This window comes from Vicia villosa, unplaced genomic scaffold (genome assembly GCF_029867415.1).
Source record: "Vicia villosa cultivar HV-30 ecotype Madison, WI unplaced genomic scaffold, Vvil1.0 ctg.000397F_1_1, whole genome shotgun sequence".
In the NCBI taxonomy this organism is placed as follows: domain Eukaryota; kingdom Viridiplantae; phylum Streptophyta; class Magnoliopsida; order Fabales; family Fabaceae; genus Vicia; species Vicia villosa.
This window is the reverse complement of record NW_026705178.1, coordinates 240388-266155: the sequence shown is the minus strand read 5'-3', so window position 1 is coordinate 266155 and position 25768 is coordinate 240388. Positions and strand designations below refer to the sequence as shown.

Here is a 25768-nt window from a genome sequence, read left to right as displayed (position 1 = left end):
CGGAAGGAAGTGAAATTTTTCAAAATATTAAGTGCTTCCGGATATGCATCTACAAAAGCAGGGGGTAAAAATGAAAATTTACTTGGTGTATAAGATGTGTTTGAGGTGCGTTGAGAAACTTTCTTTATAAAAATTAACATTTCAATTTTCAATACAATTTTAATACATTAAATACACGTATTTTTTAAAATATTTACCATTTTAATTACTTAAAGAGTGCATAAAGAGCGGTTATTAACATTCTCTTTTCTTTTAATATAACTCATGGTGAATGATTAGCCGAATATCTTTTATCGGTTAATTGTAAATTAAAAGTAGTGGTTAACAAAAACGCAGTGGTGTAATCCAAACAATAGAAACTGATAATATATCAATTCATTCCATTCCATTACATCATTTGAAAAAGGTAAAAGGTAATCGCGCGCCCAGTAGCTCACGGCGGTGAGAGGCGGAGCTTGGTAGCGGTGAAGCCCTCGCAGCGGAATAAGGAAAATTAAAGGTATGAATATATCTGTTTTGAAAAATAGTTGCTTATCATAACGTTTACCTGTTTTAGAAAAATAATTGCTTATTATGCGGTGTATCTGTTTGTTGTAATTCCTAGCTGGGGCATACATGATACATCTATAGTACATGCAGAATAGTCAAAAGCTTGACTTGTATATGCATTGTCTGAGTCAGTATCATAGTGTTTGAAACTAATGAAATTAAGACGTTTATCTGTTTGTTAAAATTCCTGACTAAAGCAAACATCTATAGAAATGCATTACACATTTTCTGACTCTTCTCAATCTTTTCAATGTCATTTTCCTCCTTTAAATATATGTCTGTAATCATCAATCATCATGAGAGTAAAATAAACCATGACTTCTCTACAATTGCATGTATCATTAACCTTAATATCAACCTTAATTTGAGAGTGTGTTTCTCTCTAAGTCTCGAGTTTAAATCCCGCTAGGTGTTAACAATTTTTATGTTGGGTCAATCCATTCATAGTTTAGGTCAGACTTTAAATGACCTTGCTAGTGTACAACACTTTTATTGTTTTTGAAAAGTAATCGATCATTATGTCGTTTGTTTGTTATAATTCCTAGCTGGGGCATACATCTATAGTATATACATAATAGTCTGAAGTTTGAACTTTGAATTGTATATGCTTTAAATTCCTGGCTGGGGCATACATATATGACTTGTCTATGCATTAGTCTCTGAAATTAATGAAATTTTGCGATGTTTGTCTGTTTATTAAAATTCCTAGCTGGGGCATACTAGTACATATATATTATCTATAGTACACGCATAATGGTATAAACTATAAAGCTTGACTTGTATATATATATGCTTTAAATATTTGTGTGACAATCATTAATGTGAATAACATGAGTGATTTACTTTAATTTACATTTTTAAAATGATTTTTTTCAGTCACACCCAAAAAATATGGATTCACCTTTAAAATCGATCCAAATTAAAACCACAAACCGATTAAAAATCACACAAAGTTGAATATCATTGGATGTATTTAGATATCATTCGGTAAAAACCATTTAAATCAGATAAGATTATGGAATGAATTTTTAAAACTAAATCAAACAAAACCAAACCTTGTGTATAAATATTTTTTTCTTTTATATAAATATAATGCATTACATTCCGCCATGGCGTCACCACGGCGGATATACATGGTTAATATCGGTGAATATTCCAAAATTTTCTGCCATAATCCGCTAGAAATCCGCCGCAAAACAGTCGGTATGATGAAATTTATGGCTTTCTGCCATCGGTACCACTATTTACATCAATTTATTCTTAATTGGTTTTTCAAAACAAACACATAAAATTATATAATTGTAAAATTGTAAATATATTCCTAAAAAGTTGGCATATGCATGTACACTAGTACACAAACTAGTAATTTTAGGGAATAGATTAACAACGCCCTACAATTTTATTGACAAAATTTGTAATTTATACTGATAAATGTGTTGATATGCATTAAGAACTTTCCTTTGAGATTTTATTTTTCAAATAAGTATTTTTTTCAAAAAATTTCCAAAATAACCACATTTTCAAAAAATTTACCAATCTAACCACTTTTCAAAAAAAAAAAAATTCGTCACAGAGAAGGCGTCACTATGTGTGGCGCATGCAATTAATTTAATGAGAACGCGCCACCCTGCATAGCGCATGCTCCTCTATCATGCCATGCAGTGTGGCGCATGCACTTAACCTTTAAATGTAGTAGCCGTTCAGTGCGGCTACTCAGTTTTTTTAGGTTTTTTATTTGTTTTTTTTTAAATAAATAAATAAATAATAAATATAAATAAAAATAAAATTATTATGACATTCATTTGAAAATACTGTTACAAGACGTTTGGTTAGTTTTTTTACCGACGTCCTCCACCCAAACGCCCCAAGTTGCATGCAAATGTAGAGTAGCTGAAGCCTAGGGTCTGCATGGCCTAATAGTATCCAAACGTCTTGTAATAGTATTTTCAAATGAATGTCGGTAAAAAAAATATCCAAACGTCTTGTAATAATATTTTCAAATGAATGTTTTAACAATTTTATTTTTATTTATTATTTATTTATTTTAAAAAACAAATAAAAAATCCAAAACAACAGAGTACCTGCACTGAGCGGCTACTGCACTTAAACTTTAAGTGCATGCGCCACACTGTATGGCATGACACAGGAGCATCCGCCATACAATGTGGCGCCTCCTCATTAAATTAAGTACATGCGCCAAAAGAGTGGCGCCTCCTCTGGGTGGCGAATTTTTTCTTTTTGAAAAGTGTGGTTATTTTGGAATTTTTTTTTTAAAATACTGGTTATTAAAAAAAAAAATCTTCCTTTGACTCTTTAATTCCAAATACACAATATATTCAGACTCTTTAGCTCTAAATTATTGATATATTTGAACTTTCTTCCTTTTTAACATTAAGATGAACACTACCTTTCAATTTTTCTCCCTTTTCGTCATTGCCATTTGGTTCATATCTCTTACAGCTTTTGGAGCTGCTACTATTCACCCCGACGAAAGTATGATATGTATTTATACCATAGCTCTCAAATAATTAAGAATTTTCTTGATCCTTCCTTTCCAATCTTTTTATCTAAGCATTCATGTTAGCTTCAATATACGTATTATTATTTTTGCCCATAGTTTCTATAGAAGTTCTGTATATATATTTGATGACATGTTCATGTAGTTTAAAACATTTTCAGTACTTAGCTGATTGCTTCTGAATTGTATATTTAGAGAAAGCTCTTGAAGATATAGCTAAATCACTTGGTAAGAAGGATTGGAACTTCAACATAGATCCATGCAGCAACAAACCTAACTGGACTATGGGTGAGCCTCCCAATCGCAGATTGGATATCGTACAGAGCAATGTTTACTGTAACTGCTCTATTGCCGGTGACAATTTCTGCCATGTTATTTCAATGTAAGCCTATTTTCCGTAGAATTGAACCTTTGATATTACTACTCCTAATCATTTGATTTGGTATTTTCCCTTCATTTGCCGTAGTATTGAAGTATTTTCATTGATATTGAGGTAGGAATTGACATTGTATATGTGTATACATGAGTTAGATCAGTTTTAACCATTATGTACGTATAGTTATATCCTACCATTCAGTAAAAATATATCATTATTACACATCTATAAAATTGCTATCCCTTATGGTCACACTAAGATTTGAAAGTAAAACAAATATTGTCAAAGCCATGTATTTTTACTATATTTATGTTTGACAAATCAATATTATCTACAGCAAAAGAGCTTGTTGCAATTTTTTCTCTAAAATCTATTGGCTAAGAAATATATTAGAATTAATTACATTATTTTGCTCATTGATTGTGTTTAACTTTTTTTTTTATTGTAAAATGCACATTTAGAACTTTGAAAGGGCAAAATCTTCCTGGCACTCTCCCACCAAGACTGACCAGGTTGCGTTACCTTCAAACAATGTATGCAATTCCTAAACATTCCCTCACATTCAAATTATATTGAACTTGTTGTATATCTTTGATTATGAGACTTTGGTAGAGGATTAAAAGATTTATGAAATGCTCGGATGATTTGCTCTCTGCTAATTTATCATTTATATATACTATTAGAAATAAATGCAATTTACATTTAGAAGGAGACTAGTTAGAATGCTACTTCCTAGGTGCATGAATGATATTTCCTAAATACATGATAGATTGCTACAACTTTCAATATTAGTAGTAATAATTGCTATTTACTCCAACATCTCCAATTGTGTGTGTGTGTGTCTATATATATATATATATATATATATATATATATATATATATATATATATATATATTATTTTTCTTGACAAGCTCTTTGTCTCCCTTTCTCTCTATTACAGTGACCTCTCTCGCAATTATTTGCATGGTACAATTCCAAAACAATGGGGCTCCATGATGAATATTAGTAAAATGTATGATTTGTCTCTTATTTGTCTGTTCTGATATTCAGTCATTGATTGACATATGGGTCTTATTTTTACATTCTTTATAAGATTTTGCAACTCAATAAGCTAGTGATGACATGTTTCTTAATTATCACAGTGCTCTTCCAGTAAACCGATTAACGGGTTCAATACCAGCTGAGATTGCAAACATATCTACTCTCCAAAATTTGTGAGTTTCTTTCTTCCCACTTTATTGGAAAAAACCATTTATAAGTACATAAACATGATTGTGTTTAATTCAAAGAGTTACAGTAGAATTTAACTTTAACTTGAAATGGATAGGGAGTTATGGAACAATCAGTTGTCAGGAAATCTTCCTCCTGAACTTGGGTATCTAACCCAAATTCAAACACTGTAAGCACTTTATCCCCCCCACCACTAGTTGATGTTCTCCCTGAAATATCAAAGTTTAATGTTCAAAATCCACATTGATTTCCATTGCTTAGAATCATAATTTACTGTTTTGTTTTTCGATGATATGTAGGCGAGTTTCCTCTAACAATTTTACTGGAGAACTACCTGTGACATTGGCCAAGCTCATTACATTGCTGGATTTGTAAGCTTCAAATTTTTATGGTGATGTTTAATGACGACTAAATTAAAAAAAATACTTTTTACGATGCTTCAAATTTTCACGCCCTTTCTCAATGCAGCCGAATTGAGGACAATCAATTCTCTGGAAAGATACCTGATTATATTCAGAACTGGAAAAGTATACAAAAACTGTATGCACTCTCCTTTTTTATTTTAAATTTTCCTCAAATATAATAGTTTTGGTATTGCTTGATATTTAAAAAGAATTACCAACGGTTACTTTGCTTTTGACAGAATGATTCAAGGAAGTGGATTAAGTGGGCCGATTCCTTCTGGAATTTCACTCTTGACAAACTTAACTAACTTGTATGTACGAATTTTTTATACTGATAAAACAAGGGTTGAAATTTAACTTTCATTTGAATTGTGTTTACTTAGCTTTGATTCAAATGTGATATTCAGGAGAATTAGTGATTTGAATGGATCTGACTATGCACCTTTGCCACAACTTAATAATCTGACGTCATTAGAAAAACTGTGAGTTGATTTCTCTGACTCTTTCAGAAAGAAAAGAAAAAAACAGCAACAAAAACACTCATAACATATTGTTGTCTATCTTATTGTTTCACAGGATTCTAAGGAATTGCAACATTAACGGGACGCTACCTAATTATCTTAGGAATATGACAACATTAAAGCATTTGTAATTGCATACTTGCTACTTTTTGTTTGACTATAGCTAACCATTAATGTTTCTTTTGATAAGTTTAGCAAATTCTATAACCTTCTATATTTTTGTGTTTCGTAATTAGAGCTTGGATACATTTTACATATATATAGCTTTAACCAATTATTTGATTGGTTGGAATGTTTTCCTATGACAAATTTTCTATAGCTTTTTGACTCGTTCTCAATATGATGTCTATTTCAGAGACCTCAGCTTTAACAACTTAAGTGGAATAATTCCTTCGACCTATGCTTACCTAAACAACTTGACATACATGTATGGAACATTATTTTTTGGCATATATTTTTAATCACATATCTGTTGCCTTCTCTACTCCCACAACTCTGGTTTCAACTTTCAGTCTGAACATAGCTGAATAATCCTACTTAGATTCATGAAGATTAATATTTAAATATTCTTTTATGGTAGAATTTTAACTGGAAACCTTCTCACTGGATCAATGCCTCCTTGGTCAACAAAAGTCAACGTGTGAGTTATCTTTCTAGTACTACTTGTATGGTTCCTTGGATTGAATAATGATATGCATATAGCATTTAAGCCATTAAAGCTTTTTCAGAACTACTATAGTTTAATCCTTTGTTTTTTTTTTCTCATGATGAACTCTAGCTTTAGGTTCATATTCACGAGTTTAGTTTCACACATAACATAGGTTCATAACCCCCTGAATCTCTCCTCTTGATACCTTCCTCCTATTAAGAAAATCACTTTGAAACATTTATGCTCTTGGAGTATGATTGTGCAATTGTTTCTTTAGTCTCTGATTGCCATATTATTATTATGTAGTCACCAAATGTTTCATTAAGTCTCTGATTGTTATATTATTATCATAATCTGAATCAAATTTATGACTTGCATGTAGAGACCTTTCATACAATAACTTCAGCTTAAGCCAAGTGAGTCAGATATGTCAAAATGATAAAGTGTAAGAATCCTTCCATTTGTGTACATTTGTTTGCAAACTTTAGAACCTTTCTGAGATATCGTCTTCTCTAATATATCTCAGGAACTTGTTTTCTACCTCATGGGCACGCAATGACATGTAAGTTTGGTTTTGTAAATACTAAAACATGCGCATGTGTGTATATAGCCTTTCCATTTCCCTCTTATGATGTCATGAAGCTTATCTTATTTTACTAATCATCTAACTTATTCTATTCCTTCCATAATTTTCTCAGAGGAACAACTTCGTGTTTGAGCTTTGAATGTCCCAAACGTGAGTTTCTTTATGGCAACTTTTCTATAGACAGCGAAGTTCTCACCATGTTTTTGTTTCTTGTTTTAAAAGAAAATAAGTACAGGAAAATAAGCCAAAGAAAATATGAACATAGAAAAATAAAATTTCAAGGATTATATTTTTTTATTTAGTTTTCGTAGTTTCCTTAATGTTTCCAAAGTTGCTCACATGATCTGCTCAACCAGCCTCAAACTCCCTTTATATAAATTGTGGTGGAAATCAAGCAAAAGTCAACAGAACAACCTATGATGGTGATTCAGATTCATCTGGACCAGCTAGATTCCATGCCAGTCCAACAGGAAAATGGGCATCTAGCACCACTGGTGCATTCATTGATAGTGATCAACTTGGAGCAACTTATTATTCCACAAAATATACCTCTACACTTACTATGGTGGATGCTGAATTGTACATGACTGCGCGCGTTTCTCCTATTTCTTTGACTTATTATGGATTTTGCCTGGAAAATGGAAGCTACACAGTAAATCTACATTTTGCTGAAATAATGATCAGAGATGATCAAACCTATGGTAGTCTTGGAAGGCGTGTATTTGATATCTACCTTCAGGTACATGGTTTAACAATATTCTTTCAATAGCCACTTGTTTGTTAAAAAAGAAAGGATCCTATAGGGCCACTATCGAACTTCTTTCTTTTTTTTCAATTAAAATACTTACGCTTTCTCACCCGCCTCATGCTGAAGCTTACTAATCTTGTTACAAATTAATCCTGAAAATATGAGATGAAACCAAACAAACTAATATCTTAACCAATGGAGAAAGAAACCAATGAGAAGAACCATCATGGAAAGGAGCAACAACCAAAGAGGGATTAAGTTGTTTCGCCGGTTAATTCAAATACGAAGATGATATCGGAGGTGAAGCCAAATGTGATGTCGAAGATTACCCTGGAGATGACGATGGAAGTGACATTGGAAGTGACACCTGAAAGTGACATCGGAGATGACACCGAAAGTGAAGCCAGAGTGAGAAACCAACAGGGGGAGCATCCAAAGAGAGAGACCAAACCAACATAGAGAGGAAACAAAGGGTATATATGACCATTATCAAAACCAATGGTTATAGAATCAACCGAATTCATATATGATCCAATCTTGATCTTCAAGCACGTAAAGTGGTAGACGACTTGCCGAGAACAATTTGTCGATTTAACACGAGGATTTTTTTTCTTCAATAGAACCTATCATTAAAAAAAGACGTCAGGGAGGATCGAAACAAGCTCTGATATCATCTTATAATGTGAGGATTATACCCATAAACACATATTCAGATCATATATTTTCCGATGTGAGACTCATAACAATTTAAATTAAATTCTACGATATTTTTAAAACAAATTGACGATTAAAATACTTGTAGGGTGTAGTCACCATGAAGCATTAAAATTGTGATTGAAATGTTGCAGGGAAAGGCAGTGCAAAAGGACTTCAATATTGCAGAAGAAGCAGGAGGAGTTGGTAAGAAAATTGTAAAACAGTTCAATGTTGTTGTTACTAGTAATACCTTGGAGATCCGATTGTATTGGGCTGGAAAAGGGACACAGTTTCTCCCTAATAGATCAGTATACGGTCCTCTTATATCAGCTATATCAGTTGAAACTGGTAGGTTATACTAGCTCGGTCCTAACCTTATGCTGTGATCTCCTTGTTATCATATAATATTTGAAATGTGTTGTTTAATAATCAAGCAGACTCTCCACATGGAAGCATATCTGCAGGAGCTGTGGTTGGAATTGTGGTTGCAGCAACAGTTATTATCATTCTAGTATTTGGTACACTTTGGTGGAAAGGATGTTTTGGAAAGAAAAATTCATTAGCAAAAGGTGATTACCAATGAATTTCTTTTGTTGCCATTGTTGTCTAACTTTTGCGAACAAATGAATATCGATGCTGAGTGTCCATGTGTAATTTTGTTAGTTCAAAAGATCTTTGATCTTTCTTTTACTTCAATTAACAGAGCTGGAGAGTTTAGACCTACACACGGGTTTATTTACCTTAAGACAAATCAAAGCAGCCACAAATAACTTTGATCTTTCCAATAAGATTGGAGAAGGAGGGTTTGGTCCCGTGTACAAGGTATGTTGCATAGTATAACAATTAACAAATCTTCTCAAGTGTCATGCTGTTACTATGATGTTATATATTTGTTTCAGAAAATTCTTTTTCAACTTCTAAAAAAATAGCATTCCTTAAAATGCAGGGATGTTTACCCAATGGGACATTAATAGCAGTAAAGCAACTTTCTTCTAAATCAAAGCAAGGGAATCGTGAGTTTTTAAATGAGATAGGCATGATTTCTGCTTTGCAGCATCCTTATCTTGTTAAACTCTATGGTTGTTGTGTGGAGGGAGATCAGTTGTTGCTGATATATGAATACTTGGAAAACAATAGTTTAGCTCGTGCTTTATTTGGTAATTTTTCCTATATGGTTTTGTTTGGGTTGTTATTTATGTGATATGACACATTTTCTAACTTAGCACATGACTATGTGCTACCATTGTCTAATTCTTATTACTTTCACAAATAAAGGTCCAGAAGAACATCAAATAAGATTAGATTGGTCAACTAGGAAGAAGATCTGTGTTGGTATTGCTAGAGGATTGGCATACCTTCATGAAGAATCAAGACTGAAGGTTGTTCACAGGGACATCAAAGCAACTAATGTGTTGCTTGATAAAGATCTTGACCCAAAGATATCTGATTTTGGTTTGGCCAGACTTGATGAGGAGGAGAACACTCACATTAGCACTAGAATTGCTGGGACCTAGTGAGTAACTATAATTCCTGCCTTCTCCTAGTTGACTTAAAAGTACTAAAAATTAATGAATTTAATTAAAACTGTATATTTTTATTAATTAAAACATCTGATATCATGACACGTTGTATACTTAAATCAAGTTATTTCAATGATATGTTCCAATTATGTAGCGGATATATGGCTCCTGAGTACGCAATGCATGGTTATTTGACGGACAAAGCAGACGTTTATAGTTTTGGAATTGTTGTCTTGGAAATCATTAGTGGAAAGAACAACACCCTCTATCGGTCAAAGGAGGAGGCATTCTATCTTCTTGATTGGGTAACTTTTTTATGTCCTTCTTTGATCCATGGTACTATCTACTTACATTTAATTGTGTCACACATATACTCTTGTTCACTTTTCATGTTATATTATAATTCTACAAGAAGACAACAACTTAGCAAAAATATTAACATTTAAGAAACCAAATGCTAATTTAGAAAATTAGAAGAAAATATCTCTGTTAAAGTATTACATTTCATAGAAGAGAATCAGAAAAGTATGTAATCTTAATCTGTCTAGAAGAGTAATTGTACAGAAGATTTCACAGTTACTGTAAGTTTCTAGAATATTACTATCATGAAGCATCTTAATAAGTGACATCATTTTGATTTAGTTATTTAATAGAAATATGATTGATTTCATACTTTAGAAATGGCTTGAGTTACAAATCAAACTATTCTTTGTTTTCTTTTCTTTTTTTTTCAACAGGCACATTTGTTGAAGGAGAGGGGTGACCTAATGGAGCTAGTTGATAGAAGATTAGGAGCAGATTTCAACAAAAAGGAAGCTATGGTGGTAATAAATGTGGCTCTCCTATGCACGAATGTAACTTCAAACCTTAGGCCCTCCATGTCGTCGGTGGTAAGTTACCTTGAAGGAAGGACTATGGTTCCAGAATTTGTTTCAGATTCAAGTGAAGTAATGGATGAAAAGAAGATGGAAGTAATGAGGAAGTATTACTATCAGATGGAAGAAAATACCTCACAAAGTCAGCGTATATTAAATGACGGGTCATGGACTGCTACATCTTCATCAGCTGTAGACCTTTATCCTGTTCACCTTGATTCTTCCTATTGGGAGGAAAGAAATTAACAGTATTTGTCGATATTGCATCTGCCAATTACTATTTTGTTGATGGTGGTTTTCTTCAGCTTGTTCTAGCCTGTATTTCTTTTGTCGTGTGATGGTTATCTGCTTTCTGTTTGTTTTTTCTTATGTACTTTTTTTAGTGTTCTTCAGTTGTTTCTTCCGGTTAGTTAAGTACATTTCGTAACGATCTTGACCCTTTGTATTTTTTTCCTTTAAAAAAATTAGCTTAATAACTTGGTCCATAATATATTGAAAAGGATTTGACTGGTCTAATGTAAGATTGAAATATGCAAATTATTAGAACCATTTGATTTCATTAAAATTTGTTAATCTCTTAAATTTGTTATCAATTAATTGACTTAATATTATAGATTTACTATTTTTATTTTTTATTGTTTTAATTTGGATATTTTAAATTTTAGTATTTTGATTCTTTTATTTAATTTTGAGTTTTTTTGGCTATCCATTTTTATGAGTTGGCGTTACATGGTATTGATGTGCAATTCAAAAGATATTTAAAAATATTTTTGAGTTTTTTGGCTCTCCATATTTTCATAATATCAAAAATATTTTATTTTTATTTTTTCACTAAGTTAAAAAAAATTGACAGGTAATTCAAAAAATATGTTTTTACCAGATTATTTGAAATATATGGTACATAATAAAAGGTTTACCGACCAATTCAATTTAAAAAAATTTGGCATGCCAAATATGTTCTCCACCCTTTACAAATTCGATAGTATTATTGTTTGTACAACTATGACTATGCCAACACTTTTATAAGATTGTGATTGCACCAACAGCTTTGTATGGTCCATAATGATTTAAAACTTGTATAAATATGTTTTATATATTCTTAACAAAAACGTCTCACAATGTCTTAATTTTGGGATCTTACATTTGTTTACTTCAATAATGTGAGCTCTCATGTTGATTTTAGGCTCATAGAGAACACCCCTCTTGATGTTTTGAATTAGAAATCGAATAATATATTGTGCTACCCAAATAATCGATTAATGACAAAAGAAATGTGAAGTTCAACAACTTTGAGTTGATGACCGATGAAGATTTAAGACTTATGTGGAACACGTTTCTCCGATACAAAACAAAAGGTACAATCGAGGTGGATGCGACAACTGTAAGATCTGTTGACGATATTATCAAGATGTTGAAATATCCTGAATCATCTGGTAACGCTTAGTTATGTTCATGTTAAGTTATGTTAAGCAATGTTCATTTTAAGTTATGTTCATCCCGTAGTAATGTAATTTTAATTTTCATCTAATGCCATGTTAACATAAAGTGTCAATAATATACAAATATTTGAGTAAAAACCCAAAATAATGTCAGCAACTATAAATAATGAACAACAAATAAAATGTATGTCATTCCACCACAAACAATGTGTGTTATCTGAGCTAACCCCACATAGACCTCACCATTTGGGTTTACCAATTCCACGATGTTATCTGAAAGAAGTGCTACCATCTGCATCGCTGATGGTCACACATACTAGTCGAGAAGGTGGCACGTCATTTGAAGATCCTCCATCACGGGAAGGTCCACCATCATCTGCAGGATGAATATGTGGGATGATGCGAGGGTCAAATACTCTAAATTACCACACTCTAAATAACCGTCTAGACATTGTCTAGAAACAGACACCCCACTGCATTTTCTCTAATAGCAATGTGATTGTTAATAATGATAGACCTAAACCATTTATCAATGCTAACACAAACTAGTCTAGAAATACCATGAACATACCCAAAATGACGCAAACACCTCTTAGCAGCCTTACATGCAATCTTCTGGTTCATCAATGGAGGGATGAAAAAGTTACTATAAGGGGGAGGTGGAAGAGGTTGGTGGCATCATCTAGGATAATTGTTGTTGAGTGAGAATATGGACTATGAACGGTCTAGAGGGGGTGAATAGACCTCCCAAGTTAAAAGTTCGTTTGAAAAGGTTTTTAACACGGTTTCAAAAACAAAGTTTATTTTGCGTGGCGGAAGAAAATTTTGTGTGAAATAGATTATGCTAAAATTAAGAGATTCACAAATGTGCTTTATCAGTTTACAATGTATCAAATTGAACTACTGAATTTCACAAAAGTACAAACTAATCATATTGCAAACTCGTTCAATTTCACAAGATGTGTTATCAAATGATTTTCAATCACGCGCAAGTTTCTACTATCAAAGTCTTCAAACTTAATCCACACTAAGACACTATTGAATTACCAATTCTAACAAAACCTACAACTTATGCAATAAATAGCTACCAACAGAAAATACTATCAGCATGCAATTCTAGAAAGCAATAGAAACAACCTAGCCAAAGGTGGAATTCCAGTCCCTAGCCCCAAGTTTTATCCTGGTTCAAGGTGGACGTCTCCTAGGTTCCATCACTTACGCTCTTGGAGTGGCTAGTTCTTAAAAAGGGGTGCGCTAGTTGCGTTTCAAGTGCATTGCGCATAGTTGGATCCTGTTTCATAAACACTATCTATGCCATATGGCCAATAATAATAATATTATTTGTGTATACAATATTTCTTTTGGGTAAAAGATTTATTTATTCAAATTTAGAGGGATCTTGAGAGATACTTATTTTATGTGCGAATGGGATCGATACATGTCTCTCGGACTCTAGGAGGTCCGCACAAGATTGTCTGACGATCAGTTTTGCTTTCGAAGGGATATGAGTCAATAGATTTTATTTCCCCACTTGCTTGTTCTCTATATGATGAGTCGTGGGGTTCGGCCCCTACAATCTTTCGTATCTAGCCTTTTGCTCGGAACCACGGGTCATTTTTTTTATCAAATTACAACTTTTCCTGGTGTTGAGGCGAGCTACTTAGCTCTTCGGTTCCAATATTACGTCCCGGCCGACCTTAAGTCTGCGCCATTGCGGCTATGAGGTATTGTCTGTGTTGGATGTGAGAACCTTGTCGAATTTTTGTCTTTTAGGAAAAGGCATAGTGTTGGCTTTAATTTTCATGTATGCCAATTCAGTTGGCCCGTCGGTAGGAGTAGATTTGAGTGATATATCCCTTTCCATATGCGATTGGTGAATCTGCTAGATCCACGAGACCTTTATTCTCCCTTTATTTCAACCGATGTGTAGGAGATCTACTTTCACGTTCATCTCAAACTATATTCAGATATGTCAAGCTTCAAATGTAGAATGAGCTTCTCAAAGTGATACATCTTATTGTTATGATAAAGAAGGATCTTGAATTCATGGTAGAGGCTAATTTTTCCACTTCAACAATGCTACTATGCAGATACTTTCTATTTCCCTTTTAGATATGATGAAATCCGACGATAACGAAGAGATCGTCTTCGTCCTAAGATTTGCTTCCGGAACTTCTTAATTACACTCATAGGAATCAACAGTTGGATCAAGGAAGGAAGCTGGTAGAATTGTATTATGCCGCAAGGTTAGGAAAGAAATGAGCTTCATATGTGATTTCTCATGATTTGGCTTTGGATTAAACAAGATTTGATAATGAAATTTCGTGGGAATCCGATGTTGTTTCCACATACGACACCACTGTTCCGTGCGGGAACTAAAATTAATGTTGATTGAGGATGTTTGACTCTTGAAATAATAATGTTGATCTCTGATACAATGGCGCAGAGTGAACTTACAAGATTAACACTCAAATGTCAAAGTCAGTTACAAAATTCAAAATAAATAAAATAAAAAATAAAGATTAAAAAATGTCTCTTAAATCTCATATGTCCTAACTCTATACATATTCGCTGTATACGCTTGAACAATTTTAATTGGACTTTGAATGATTGGACAGAGTACTTAGACTTTGGCCTAAACAAGCCTCTTTATAAAGTGTACTCAAATAAATCATTTAGGCACTAAACTGAAGAATAAATTATTTAGTGTCAGTTAAGTAAACCATGATTATTTTCACGATTACATGTGGAATAAATCATGATTACTTGAATAATGACGTTTCACGTTTGATTTTGACACTAACAAGTAACCACTATACATAAATTCGGACACCGCTCTCTGTTTCATACTTTCGTATCTAAAGTGCATGCAGAATAATTTAAGCTTGACTTGTAGTGTATGTTTTTTCTGAGTCTTCTCCTCAATCTTTCCTATCACTTTCCTCCTTTAAATATATTCACGTCGAACAATTATTCACATGACTTAAATATCATTGACCATATATTTGACCTCAATTTCTTTATTTTTGGAGACTAACTAGTGTCTTACCCGTGCGTTCGCACGGGTACCCGTCGTTTTCGCGCATTGTAATTGAGGGAAATAAAAGATGATAGGAAAAAAAATTTCAATATAAATATTATTGTAGAAATAAATGTCCTAAAAACAAATGTGTAAAATATAGAATTTTTTTTCAATAGGTTGGTCCAAAGTTTGGGATATATTGATTAATAAACATTATTTTCCCCTTGATATTCAATATTTCGATCAGTAACTTCATGTTCCCGTTAATATTCAATATTTTGATCAGTAACTCATGTTCTCGTTAATATTGAATATTTTATTCAATAACTTCATGTTCCCGTTAATAGTCAATATTTTTATCAGTAACTTCATGTTCCTGTTAATATTCAATATTTTTATCAGTAACTTCATGTTCCCGTTATTAGTAACTTCATGTTCCCGTTATTTTTCAATATTTTAATCCCTATATGCAATATTTTTAGTTAATAAATAAATAAATAAATAAAGACTTTTATTAAAATGTATAATCGTTTAATGGCGGGTGAATATTCTTGCCGTAAGAAATATCAATTGTCCATGTTCTTACATTTTGTATTTTTATTTAATTTATTAATAACTTAAAGTATGTGAATATACTCATAAAAATACTTTGAACTAACTAAAAGTAATTTAAAAAATTTTAATCAATGAATGATAAATGAGTTTACACTTTTAAAATTTTTTTTAAAGATTTTTGTGTGTCTAAATCTTGTATCTCCTATTTTAATTGAAAATAAGAATGATAATCATAATGTTAGTTTGTGAGTTGTAACATGCAATTTTAACATGCAATTTTAATAAGAATGATAATTATATATTGAGTTAATAATCATAATTAAGTGACCATTTTAAAATCAAATGATAAATGATCATTTAATTTTATGTTTGTCCAAATATAATGATATTTTACACAAAAATTTATAATAATAGATGGAAAATGATTTGATAGATTTGAAACTTCAAATAACATTATTATCCCATGTTGTATGTCATTTGACCAACTGTTGAGACACTATGTTTGAGTCTTAAATTTTCTTATATTTTATCCTTAATCAGAAACACTTTGATCAAAGTATAGCCTCATATATCAAAAGAAAAGTTTAATAATAAAGAAAAGAAATGGAACTTTTCAAAAAATAAATGAAGAGTTAAGAGCTTGGTTTATACAATCACGATATTTAAAAAATCCCAATAAAATATGAGAAAATGAAAACTCCAGAAACCATAAAGTACATTGTAAATCATGATTCATTAATTCCAATCTTCCTTAAAAATAACCATTTCCAAACAATATCCAAGAAACATTCTCATAGTCATAAAATATTCTAAAATATGAACACTTTATACCTGACCACCAATTACAAAATAGTACATTTTAAAATAGTGATTAAAATTTTAAAACTATATTTGATATAAATATAAATGTTTTTCTAAAACAGTGCCTCTCTATTTAGAGTATCCCGTGCTTCACATAGAAACCAAAAATAAATCTCAATAATGAATTTTAGATTGATCCATCCAGCACCCCAGCACTGCCAGTGGGATGTCCACCGTTGCATGAGTTCTGTTGCAGCTCTTGAATTGCGGCAGACACTTGAAAGATAGATGAAGGTGGAGAAATTTGAAGATAACAACACCTGAATTATAAGTTGCAACACAACAATAGTGTGCTCTTGTAGCAAATCAATATATCTCTGTAAAAAAAATTGAAAATATATCTCAGCAAACATATCACTTGCAGAAGGCAACATATAAATATATCTCAGCAGACACAAATTTTTCACATAATTGAAAATTTTCAATCTATAAAACCCATATTTTGGCAGGATCTATATTAAAATCATTTGGGATATAGATGCATAGAGAAAAGATACATGTGTTTTTCAGATGTGCATCTTGGCTAAGTTGATTACTGCAAAGTCTAATAGAACATGTGTTCTACACAGCCATGTAAATGTATTCAAGTTTCTAACAGGATCTCAACACTTTCTATTGCACTATTCTTTCATTTCTCATTGATAGTAGAAAAGAGAGTTGTTGAAGATTTGTTGCTGGGCCATGCAGCAGTTGGTCATAGCTCCAAGAGTGCTAAAGAACCATTTAGATTTGTTGCCTTCTGCAAGTGATATGTTTTGTGTCACAACCAAATCATTGCCTTCTCTTGTAAATACACTGTGAAGCTTCTCATCAATGATGAATACAATATCTGCAGCAATACATATGTAGAAGATATTCGTTCCACAGGTAGAGTTTTACTGCAATACATATATTCATTCCACGGCAATACATATCTGCACTGCAGTCAAGCTCCGGGAAAGTGATTTTCGTACCCTTTTTCCAGCCTAGTTGGATTTCGATCGCCAGTATTTCTTTCACAGGTAGAGTTTTACTGCAAATACATATGCATAAGATATTCGATCGATAAGTAAATCGATTTATTTGTAACCACATAAAAGTGAAAGGAAAGGGCAAGAGCGTTTACCCGCTTGCGTATGTGATTTCCCTTGAGATCTTCATCTTTTTGGTAGTACCTTTATAAAGCTCCTCAAGACTGCAAGGTAATTTATTTTCAATCGGATGTGCCTCTGTGGATGTTGTATCAAAGAATACTTATTGATAGAATACTCCACCTTTCTGCTATAAGGCGAGACCTTGAGAATGCTGCTATGCCGAAACATGTCATCTCCGTATCAAAAACAGTCTGAACTCCCTGTCATGTGATTATAAGTTTGCAAGGGTATATCGTGTTGAACATGTATCGACGACATGGATATCTGATCGCGACTTTACGTGTCTATTAGTCGGGATAACTGCAAGTGCACAGTCGTGTCGTGTAGTTTTAAAAGATATCGAATCCACAGGGACTATAAATCGACCTACCGTTATCTAAAGTTACTATGTAAAGCTAAGGCTAATGATATTTGGGTTGTTTCTAAAGAAATGAAAATAAACTCTTAATTCTAAGAATATAATAATAAACGGATATCAGTATGTATTTCGTCTAACTTAGGTGATCCGAAGTTCCATTGGCCAGATTCTAATTAAATCAAAGATCTTTACTAACTATGTTATTTAAAATTCCTCCTCTCAAACTCTCGCTCTATTGATTCAGACTACGATCTTAACTCATAATGTACGCTCTCGCCATCCCACCAGATTTAGAAACACTTTTTGAAAACATCATAATTAATAAAATGCTCGCTTCATGAAGACGTTACCTACTTAAATCTCCTAGTCTCAAACTCTCGCTCTGTTGACTCGGATCATGCTAGTATTCCCTAACATACGCTCTCGCCATCCCGCGTCGGGTTTAAAAACACTTTTTGAAAGTAAATAAATTCTAACCAGTTTTAATACACATTCGCCATCCTTAAAACTAATGTCCTATGTCTACTATCCAGTTAAGAATCTCAAACTCTCGCTCTGTTGACCTTAACCTTTATTAGTTCTAAAACCTCAAACTCTCGCTCTGTTGGTTTTATAACTTTATCAAATTAAATTAGACACAGAACCAGAAATGAGTGATTTTTAATAAAACATATTTAAGCCAATTTATTTCGGATCCCTACGGTTAGATTAATTTACATACCGACATCTAAATAAATTAGCCAGACATACTTAAAGGAACAAACATGAAATTATAATTATTAAACATGAAATTATAATTAATAACCATGAACATGTGCGTAACTAGATTTGTAATGATAAAACAATATTATAAGAACAAGAAACTAAAATAATTGCAAATAAATAAACCTGGAAGTAAAGCAGACGAAACAAACTTGAATAAAATTACGAACAAAACAAATCTTGAAACTTGAATGAAGCTTTGAAATAATGTCGGCAAGATTGTGATCCAAGAGTACATAAATTGTAGGCCTAAAACTAATGATGTGGTAGTTCCTCAATGTGAGAAACTACCACTTTTACAAAGTGATAATTTATGCCTAAAACCATGAACAGCGCTTCCGCGCCTAAAGCTTGGATACTTTCAAATGAATGCTCAGACCCTTTTTATAGTGAATGGCAATGGAAGTTACTTTCAGCATCATGTGAGAAGTAGTGGAGATCATGGCGTGGGAAGTTGAGAAAATATAGGAAGACTTGGAATTGTCCACTAAATTAATGGAGAAAGTGGCGGGGTCCACGTGCTTTTGGAGACGGGCGTCTCTTAGTGGGATTGGAGCTTGGAGACGTGGCAGTTGACTGGAGACGGGCGTCTCCAACTTTGATGACGTGGCCCTTGGACTTTGGAGACAGGCGTCTCCATGCAATTGAGCCCTAAGACGGGCGTCTCAGCTTCTTCATAGTGGGAGCTTCAGCTCCTTCATGGGCTGGGCTTCCACACTTGATCCATCCTATTTTCACCCTTCACATTTGATTCATTCTATTTGCGCCTCCACTTCACTACAGTACCTCCAACTTGATTCTTTTGCCTTTTTAATACGATTTCTTCTTCTTTTGCCAAATGCTTCTTGCATAAACATAATACCTGAAACAAAGGAAAATACCAGCATAATACTGTAATAATATATAATTATAATAAAATAACGAAACAATTTATGTTATAATCGAGCCTAATATACGATATAATTACGTGTTATCAACATCCCCACACTTAAACCATTGCTTGTCCTCAAGCAATCAACCAACACGGTAAAAAGAAACATTTAAGCTCGATTAGAAACAAGGGCATGACACGACTCCTAATCATATTTAGGTTAGGCAAATGTTACATCGATAGGTAATAGATATCAACACCAAGGATACCGTAACGACACAATGTTCAAAAACTCCCTCCTTATGCAAACCAATTCGAATTATGCCGTTATAAATCAACCTATATCTCTCGTTTTTCCTTTCACTCTTTTCATTCAAGCGCAATCACATTAAGCCCGTTATCCATACACTCACATAGTAGGGGAAATCGGTTAGCGACTATGATCCTTTTCTTTTCTTTAGCACGGGGTTCTGGTTTTTTAAATGGCGAAGCCCCATCTTTCCCAACTGTAGTTGCGGGGGATCGGACCGTAGTCCACCCTACCAAGCCCAGTACCAGTGACCAATAGGCCAACCAACAGTGGGTGCTAATTATTAAATCCTTATTGGCTTAACAACCGTTGGGCTAAATGACCGGGTGAGGGTCACCTAACTTAGAAGGCTATTCTTCAATTAAATCATTTAAAAACATGATCATTCACTTATATTCATCGAGTCCCTACGTAGTTTGTGCTTAAGATGGTGCCGACTGCTAATATTAACTACTTAAGAGCTACTTTGAAAACTTGAGCCTAAGGTCTCGACATAATGGGCATCCAAATTGATATCACATAATGAGGGGGTTTAGGGTGTCAGGACGGTATCGATGTTGTTGAAACATCTCCAAGTTTTTCTAACCCTGCCTAAAGTGTGACAACCTCTATACTTTCAGAGTGTGTATGCCATGCGTCAAAATTCAAATTTTTGTTGGAGGTTAAAATTTTCAAATTTTGGGGAAATTCGATAACAATAGAAAATCATATATAAATACTTGACAACATAACTAGAAAACAATAAAGCAACAAATGAAATCGGTAAAGCTTCTCCCACACACTTAAACCAAACATTGTCCTCAATGTTTTGATCCAAGGTGGAGAAGAAAAGACAGAACCTATATGGATGCTACCGGCGGGCTATCACGACCAAATCCGCTCCGCGTTCGGAGGAAATACCTTCTCCTATCATGCTCATCAATTGTGTCACCACCAGCAACAACACTCGTAGGAATGTGCGTGGAGACCCATTCATCTTTGAGATGATCGTCTATAGACTTTTTCGCCTAGATATGGCCGAGACGTGACAAGCGATCCATATCTTTATTATCTGCAAGTTCAAACGATAAAAGGAAAACATTAAACTGAAAACTCGTGGGTTGCCTCCCACGCAGCTCTTTGTTTAACGTCGATAGCTCGACGGTTTAAGAGTGCAAGCACTCAAGGTGGTTCTCTCGAGAATGACTCCTTGGTTGAACTTTTAGCAAACCTCGTTTTCCATGGCCACTTATCAAGCCATCTCACATATCCCTCACCTTTTCTTTTCTTTCTTCTGTGGGGTGGTTCATTCATTTGAAATCGTGGTGGCGGTTCTGGATCTATCCTAAGTATCAGTTTTTCGAGTTCGGGCTCAGTGATATTATCCACCACCTCAAAGGTTAACCTTACCCTCTTATCACTAATGCCTTAGTTTCATGGTCGTCTAAATTTCTTTTTTTATGCAAGACTTCAAATAAGGGTGCAATAGTGTGGATATTTTCCAATACCTTCACATACATTATGGATTTGGAGTCTACCTTAGCTTCCACAAAACTTTGCGGGAAAGAAATCGATGGGGTATAGGGAAGAGGAATAACAATAGGTGTTTCCTTCTCTACCTCTTCTACAACCTCCCTTTCAGATGGTGTTGGTAGATTTTTCTCAATCTCCACTCTTTTCTCACTAGAAATCTCTTCAACCACATTATCACTCTCCTCAATCTCATAATCAATCTCCTCATTCTCATTATCACTCTCCTCAGGAATTTCAATTTGTTCTTCACTAATGGTTATGTCAATATACTCCTCAAGTAAGTCTCCTAGTGGCTTTTGTTCAAGTTGGGCGATTTGAGTCTCTAATGCCATGTTGTGAGTCGCGAGGGACTCAACCATAGTGGTCAGTTGCCTAAGGGTTTCATTGTTTTGAAGACTTTGTTTGATAAACTCTTGGTTTTGGACGGTTTGTGTCTCTACAAAGTGCTCCATCATGGCTTCTAATCTAGAGTGAGTTAGCGTCTCGTCGGGATCCTCCATTGATGTTTCGAAGTTAAAATTATGGGATTCTTGAGGTTCTTCAAAGGGAGCTAGCGTTGCATTTTTCGTTTCCTCAAAGTGCTTCGTCATCATAGATTCTAGCCTAGAGAGAGTTTGTGCTTCAATGAATTCCTCCATTAAGATTTCGAGGTAGGATTTATGATAATCTTGCGACTCCTCAAAATGTTGGGCGTGGTGATCTTAGAGGAAATTTGGTTGATGATAAGTTTTTGTTGCATTGAAATCCTCTATTAATGCTTCAAGGTTAGAGTTATAGGATTCTTGTGGTTCCTCGAAGTAGGTTAGCGTCGCATTTTGTGTTTCCACAAAGCGCCTTGTCATCATAGATGTTTCATTAAAATTTTCCATTATTATTTCAAGGTAGGATTTATGGGATTCTGGTGACTCCTCAAAATATTGGTTGTGGTGATCGTAGAGGAAATTCGGTTGAGGGTAGGTTTGGTTGGAATAAAATTCTTGCGACTCCTCAAAATGTTGGGATTGATAGTTAGGGAGGTAGTTTGGGTGAGAATGAGTTTGTGACGCATTGAAATTTTCCAACAGTATTTCGAGGTCGGATTTATGGGATTCTTGGTATCCCTCGAAATACTGTTATTGGGAGTTGTAGAAAAAGTTTGGGTGATACATAGTAGTAAATGAAAAGAAAGAAAAGAAAGAAAGAAAGAAAGAAAGAAAAAAAATGCCTTAGTCTCTACGGTGTAACAGCGAGTTACGATATCGACTTGAATAGTCCCCGGCAACGGCGCCAAAAACTTGATCGCGACTTTACGTGTCTATTAGTCGGGATAACTGCAAGTGCACAGTCGTGTCGTGTAGTTCTAAAAGATATCGAATCCACAGGGACTATAAATCGACCTACCGTTATCTAAAGTTACTATGTAAAGCTAAGGCTAATGATATTTGGGTTGTTTCTAAAGAAATGAAAATAAACTCTTAATTCTAAGAATATAATAATAATCGGATATCACTATGTATTTCGTCTAACTTAGGTGATCCAAAGTTCCATTGGCCAGATTCTAATTAAATCAAAGATCTTTACTAACTATGTTATTTAAAATTCCTCCTCTCAAACTCTTGCTCTATTGATTCAGACTACGATCCTAACTCATAATGTACGCTCTCGCCATCCTACCAGATTTAGAAACGCTTTTTGAAAACATCATAATTAATAAAATGCTCGCTTCATGAAGATGTTACCTACTTAAATCTCCTAGTCTCAAACTCTCGCTCTGTTATCTCGGATCATGCTAGTATTCCCTAACATACGCTCTCGCCATCCCGCGTCGGGTTTAAAAACACTTTTTGAAAGTAAATAAATACTAACCAGTTTTAATACGCTTTCGCCATCCTTAAAACTAATGTCTTATGTCTACTATCCAGTTAAGAATCTCAAACTCTCGCTCTGTTGACCTTAACCTTTATTAGTTCTAAAACCTCAAACTCTCGCTCTGTTGGTTTTATAACTTTATCAAATTAAATTAGACACAAAACCAGAAATGAGTGATTTTTAATAAAACATATTTAAGCCAATTTATTTCGGATCCCTACGGTTAGATTACTTTACATACCGACATCTAAATAAATTAGCCAGACATACTTAAAGGAACAAACATGAAATTATAATTATTAAACATGAAATTATAATTATTAAACATGAAATTATAATTACTAACCATGAACATGTGCGTAACTAGATTTGTAATGATAAAACAATATTATAAGAACAAGAAACTAAAATAATTGCAAATAAATAAACCTGGAAGTAAAGCAGACGAAACAAACTTGAATAAAATTACGAACAAAACAAATCTTGAAACTTGAATGAAGCTTTGAAATAATGTCGGCAAGATTGTGATCCAAGAGTACATAAATTGTAGGCCTAAAACTAATAATGTGGTAGTTCCTCAATGTGAGAAACTACCACTTTTACAAAGTGATAATTTATGCCTAAAACCATGAACAGAGCTTCCGCGCCTAAAACTTGGATACTTTCAAATGAATGCTCAGACCCTTTTTATAGTGAATGGCAATGGAAGTTACTTTCAGCATCATGTGAGAAGTAGTGGAGATCATGGCGTGGGAAGTTGAGAAAATATAGGAAGACTTGGAATTGTCCACTAAATTAATGGAGAAAGTGGCGGGGTCCACGTGCTTTTGGAGACGGGCGTCTCTTAGTGGGATTGGAGCTTGGAGACGTGGCAGTGGACTGGAGACGGGCGTCTCCAACTTTGATGACGTGGCCCTTGGACTTTGGAGACGGGCGTCTCCATGCAATTGGGCCCTAAGACGGGCGTCTCAGCTTCTTCATAGTGGGAGCTTCAGCTCCTTTGTGGGTTGGGCTTCCACACTTGATCCATCCTATTTTCACCCTTCACATTTGATTCATTCTATTTGCACCTCCATTTCATTACAGTACCTCCAACTTGATTCTTTTGCCCTTTTTAATACGATTTCTTCTTCTTTTGCCAAATGCTTCTTGCATAAACATAATACCTTAAACAAAGGAAAATACCAGCATAATACCGTAATAATATATAATTATAATAAAATAACGAAACAATTTATGTTATAATCGAGCCTAATATACGATATAATTACGTGTTATCATTATCACAGAAGAGTGCAAAAATGCCACAGTAGTAGAGTTGTGATAAAAAGTATGGATCTCTTATCTTTCAAATGGCGACCTCGGGACAATGATTCACGCCTCATTCGGTTGGACATTCTGTTGTCAAATTCTGCAAGGACCTGCGGATGCATAAATAACAATGCTGCTAGTAGTAGAACACAATAAATAGTTTCATTATTATATATATAGAAACTGTCTTTCAGAGTAATTACAATACTCTGAAAACCATTTCCACCATCAGTATCCCGATTAACCCTCGCTCCTTCGCAAGATTTTGAACGAATAAAGCCATCAACCTTCGCAACATTCAAGTTGTCCAATGCAGCATCAACTTCATCCAGTATGAAAAATGGTGAAGGCCTATAACTGAAAAAATATAGTGGGAACCATGTCAATGAATATGCGCACCACGTCTCTATGAAACTAATGCAGGCAAGATGTGTGGGTGACTATTTGGATGAACTCTTCCTGAAAATAAAATAAGAATCCTATAAAAAATTACTATTTAACATTGTTATGTTTTCATGTTTACGAATACAAATCTTTAAAAACAGAAATCTAAAAACAATGTGGATCTTTTGTGATTAAAAGAAAAGGAAACAATATTTTCTCAAACCAAATATGCTTATATAGAAAAATAAAATAAGTTTGCAAGTACAAACAACTCTACCTATGGATGGAGAATAACAATGCAAGTGCAGCAACAGTCTTTTCTTCACCACCAGACAGTTGTTCCATGTCGCGGAACCGCTTTGTTGCTGGATGATTCCTCTTCGTCCTACCTGAGCAAAGAAAATGAAGAGAGTGAGAAGCTTTATGGTTGTGAAAAGCATCCTAAGGAGACGAAAATATCTTTGAGACCATCCCTGCAATATTTTTTGACATGTCTCTATAGACAAATGAGGGTAGCTACGGAAGAATGGGAATTTTGTTGAGAGATATGCAATACCACACAATATCAAAGTGCCAAACCATGTTGATAGTAGCCATAAACACAACATCAACAACCATCTTCTTGGGTGGGGTTCCAGCAAAACTCCCACCTACAAATTTAAATGAATTCATTAGATTCAGTGATATTAAAAAGACATAGAGTTTTAACAAAGTCTTACATGTTCAG

The 25768-nt window shown here is 33.9% G+C and overlaps 2 protein-coding genes across 6 annotated transcripts; one reads left to right on the top strand and one right to left on the bottom strand.

Annotated features, from left to right (window-relative positions):
- Positions 1–329: 329 nt before the first annotated feature.
- LOC131627715 (probable leucine-rich repeat receptor-like serine/threonine-protein kinase At3g14840) lies at positions 330–10921 on the top strand. Of its 5 annotated transcripts, none has more exons than XM_058898567.1 (24): positions 330–499; positions 3263–3449; positions 3905–3976; positions 4387–4458; positions 4589–4660; positions 4774–4845; positions 4976–5047; positions 5145–5216; positions 5320–5391; positions 5488–5562; positions 5657–5728; positions 5957–6028; positions 6182–6241; positions 6633–6695; positions 6777–6812; positions 6949–6986; positions 7193–7575; positions 8433–8628; positions 8715–8849; positions 8984–9102; positions 9227–9437; positions 9556–9793; positions 9955–10105; positions 10538–10921. In XM_058898567.1, the coding sequence occupies exons 2-24, from the start codon at positions 3352–3354 to the stop codon at positions 10919–10921; spliced, it is 2835 nt and encodes a 944-aa protein (XP_058754550.1). In that variant the 5' UTR covers positions 330–499; positions 3263–3351. The 5 variants fall into 5 exon arrangements, with proteins under 5 accessions (XP_058754550.1, XP_058754547.1, XP_058754546.1 ...); XM_058898564.1 differs by lacking the exon at positions 330–499 and adding an exon at positions 2924–3042 and having other exon boundaries at positions 8718–8849; XM_058898563.1 differs by lacking the exon at positions 330–499 and adding an exon at positions 2924–3042.
- A 5702-nt stretch (positions 10922–16623) lies between these two features.
- LOC131627707 (protein psi1-like) lies at positions 16624–17944 on the bottom strand. Its single transcript, XM_058898544.1, has 3 exons — positions 17806–17944; positions 17658–17726; positions 16624–17564 (listed from the first exon to the last, which is right to left on the bottom strand). The coding sequence occupies exons 1-3, from the start codon at positions 17856–17858 to the stop codon at positions 17363–17365; spliced, it is 324 nt and encodes a 107-aa protein (XP_058754527.1). The 5' UTR covers positions 17859–17944; the 3' UTR covers positions 16624–17362.
- Positions 17945–25768: the final 7824 nt, after the last annotated feature.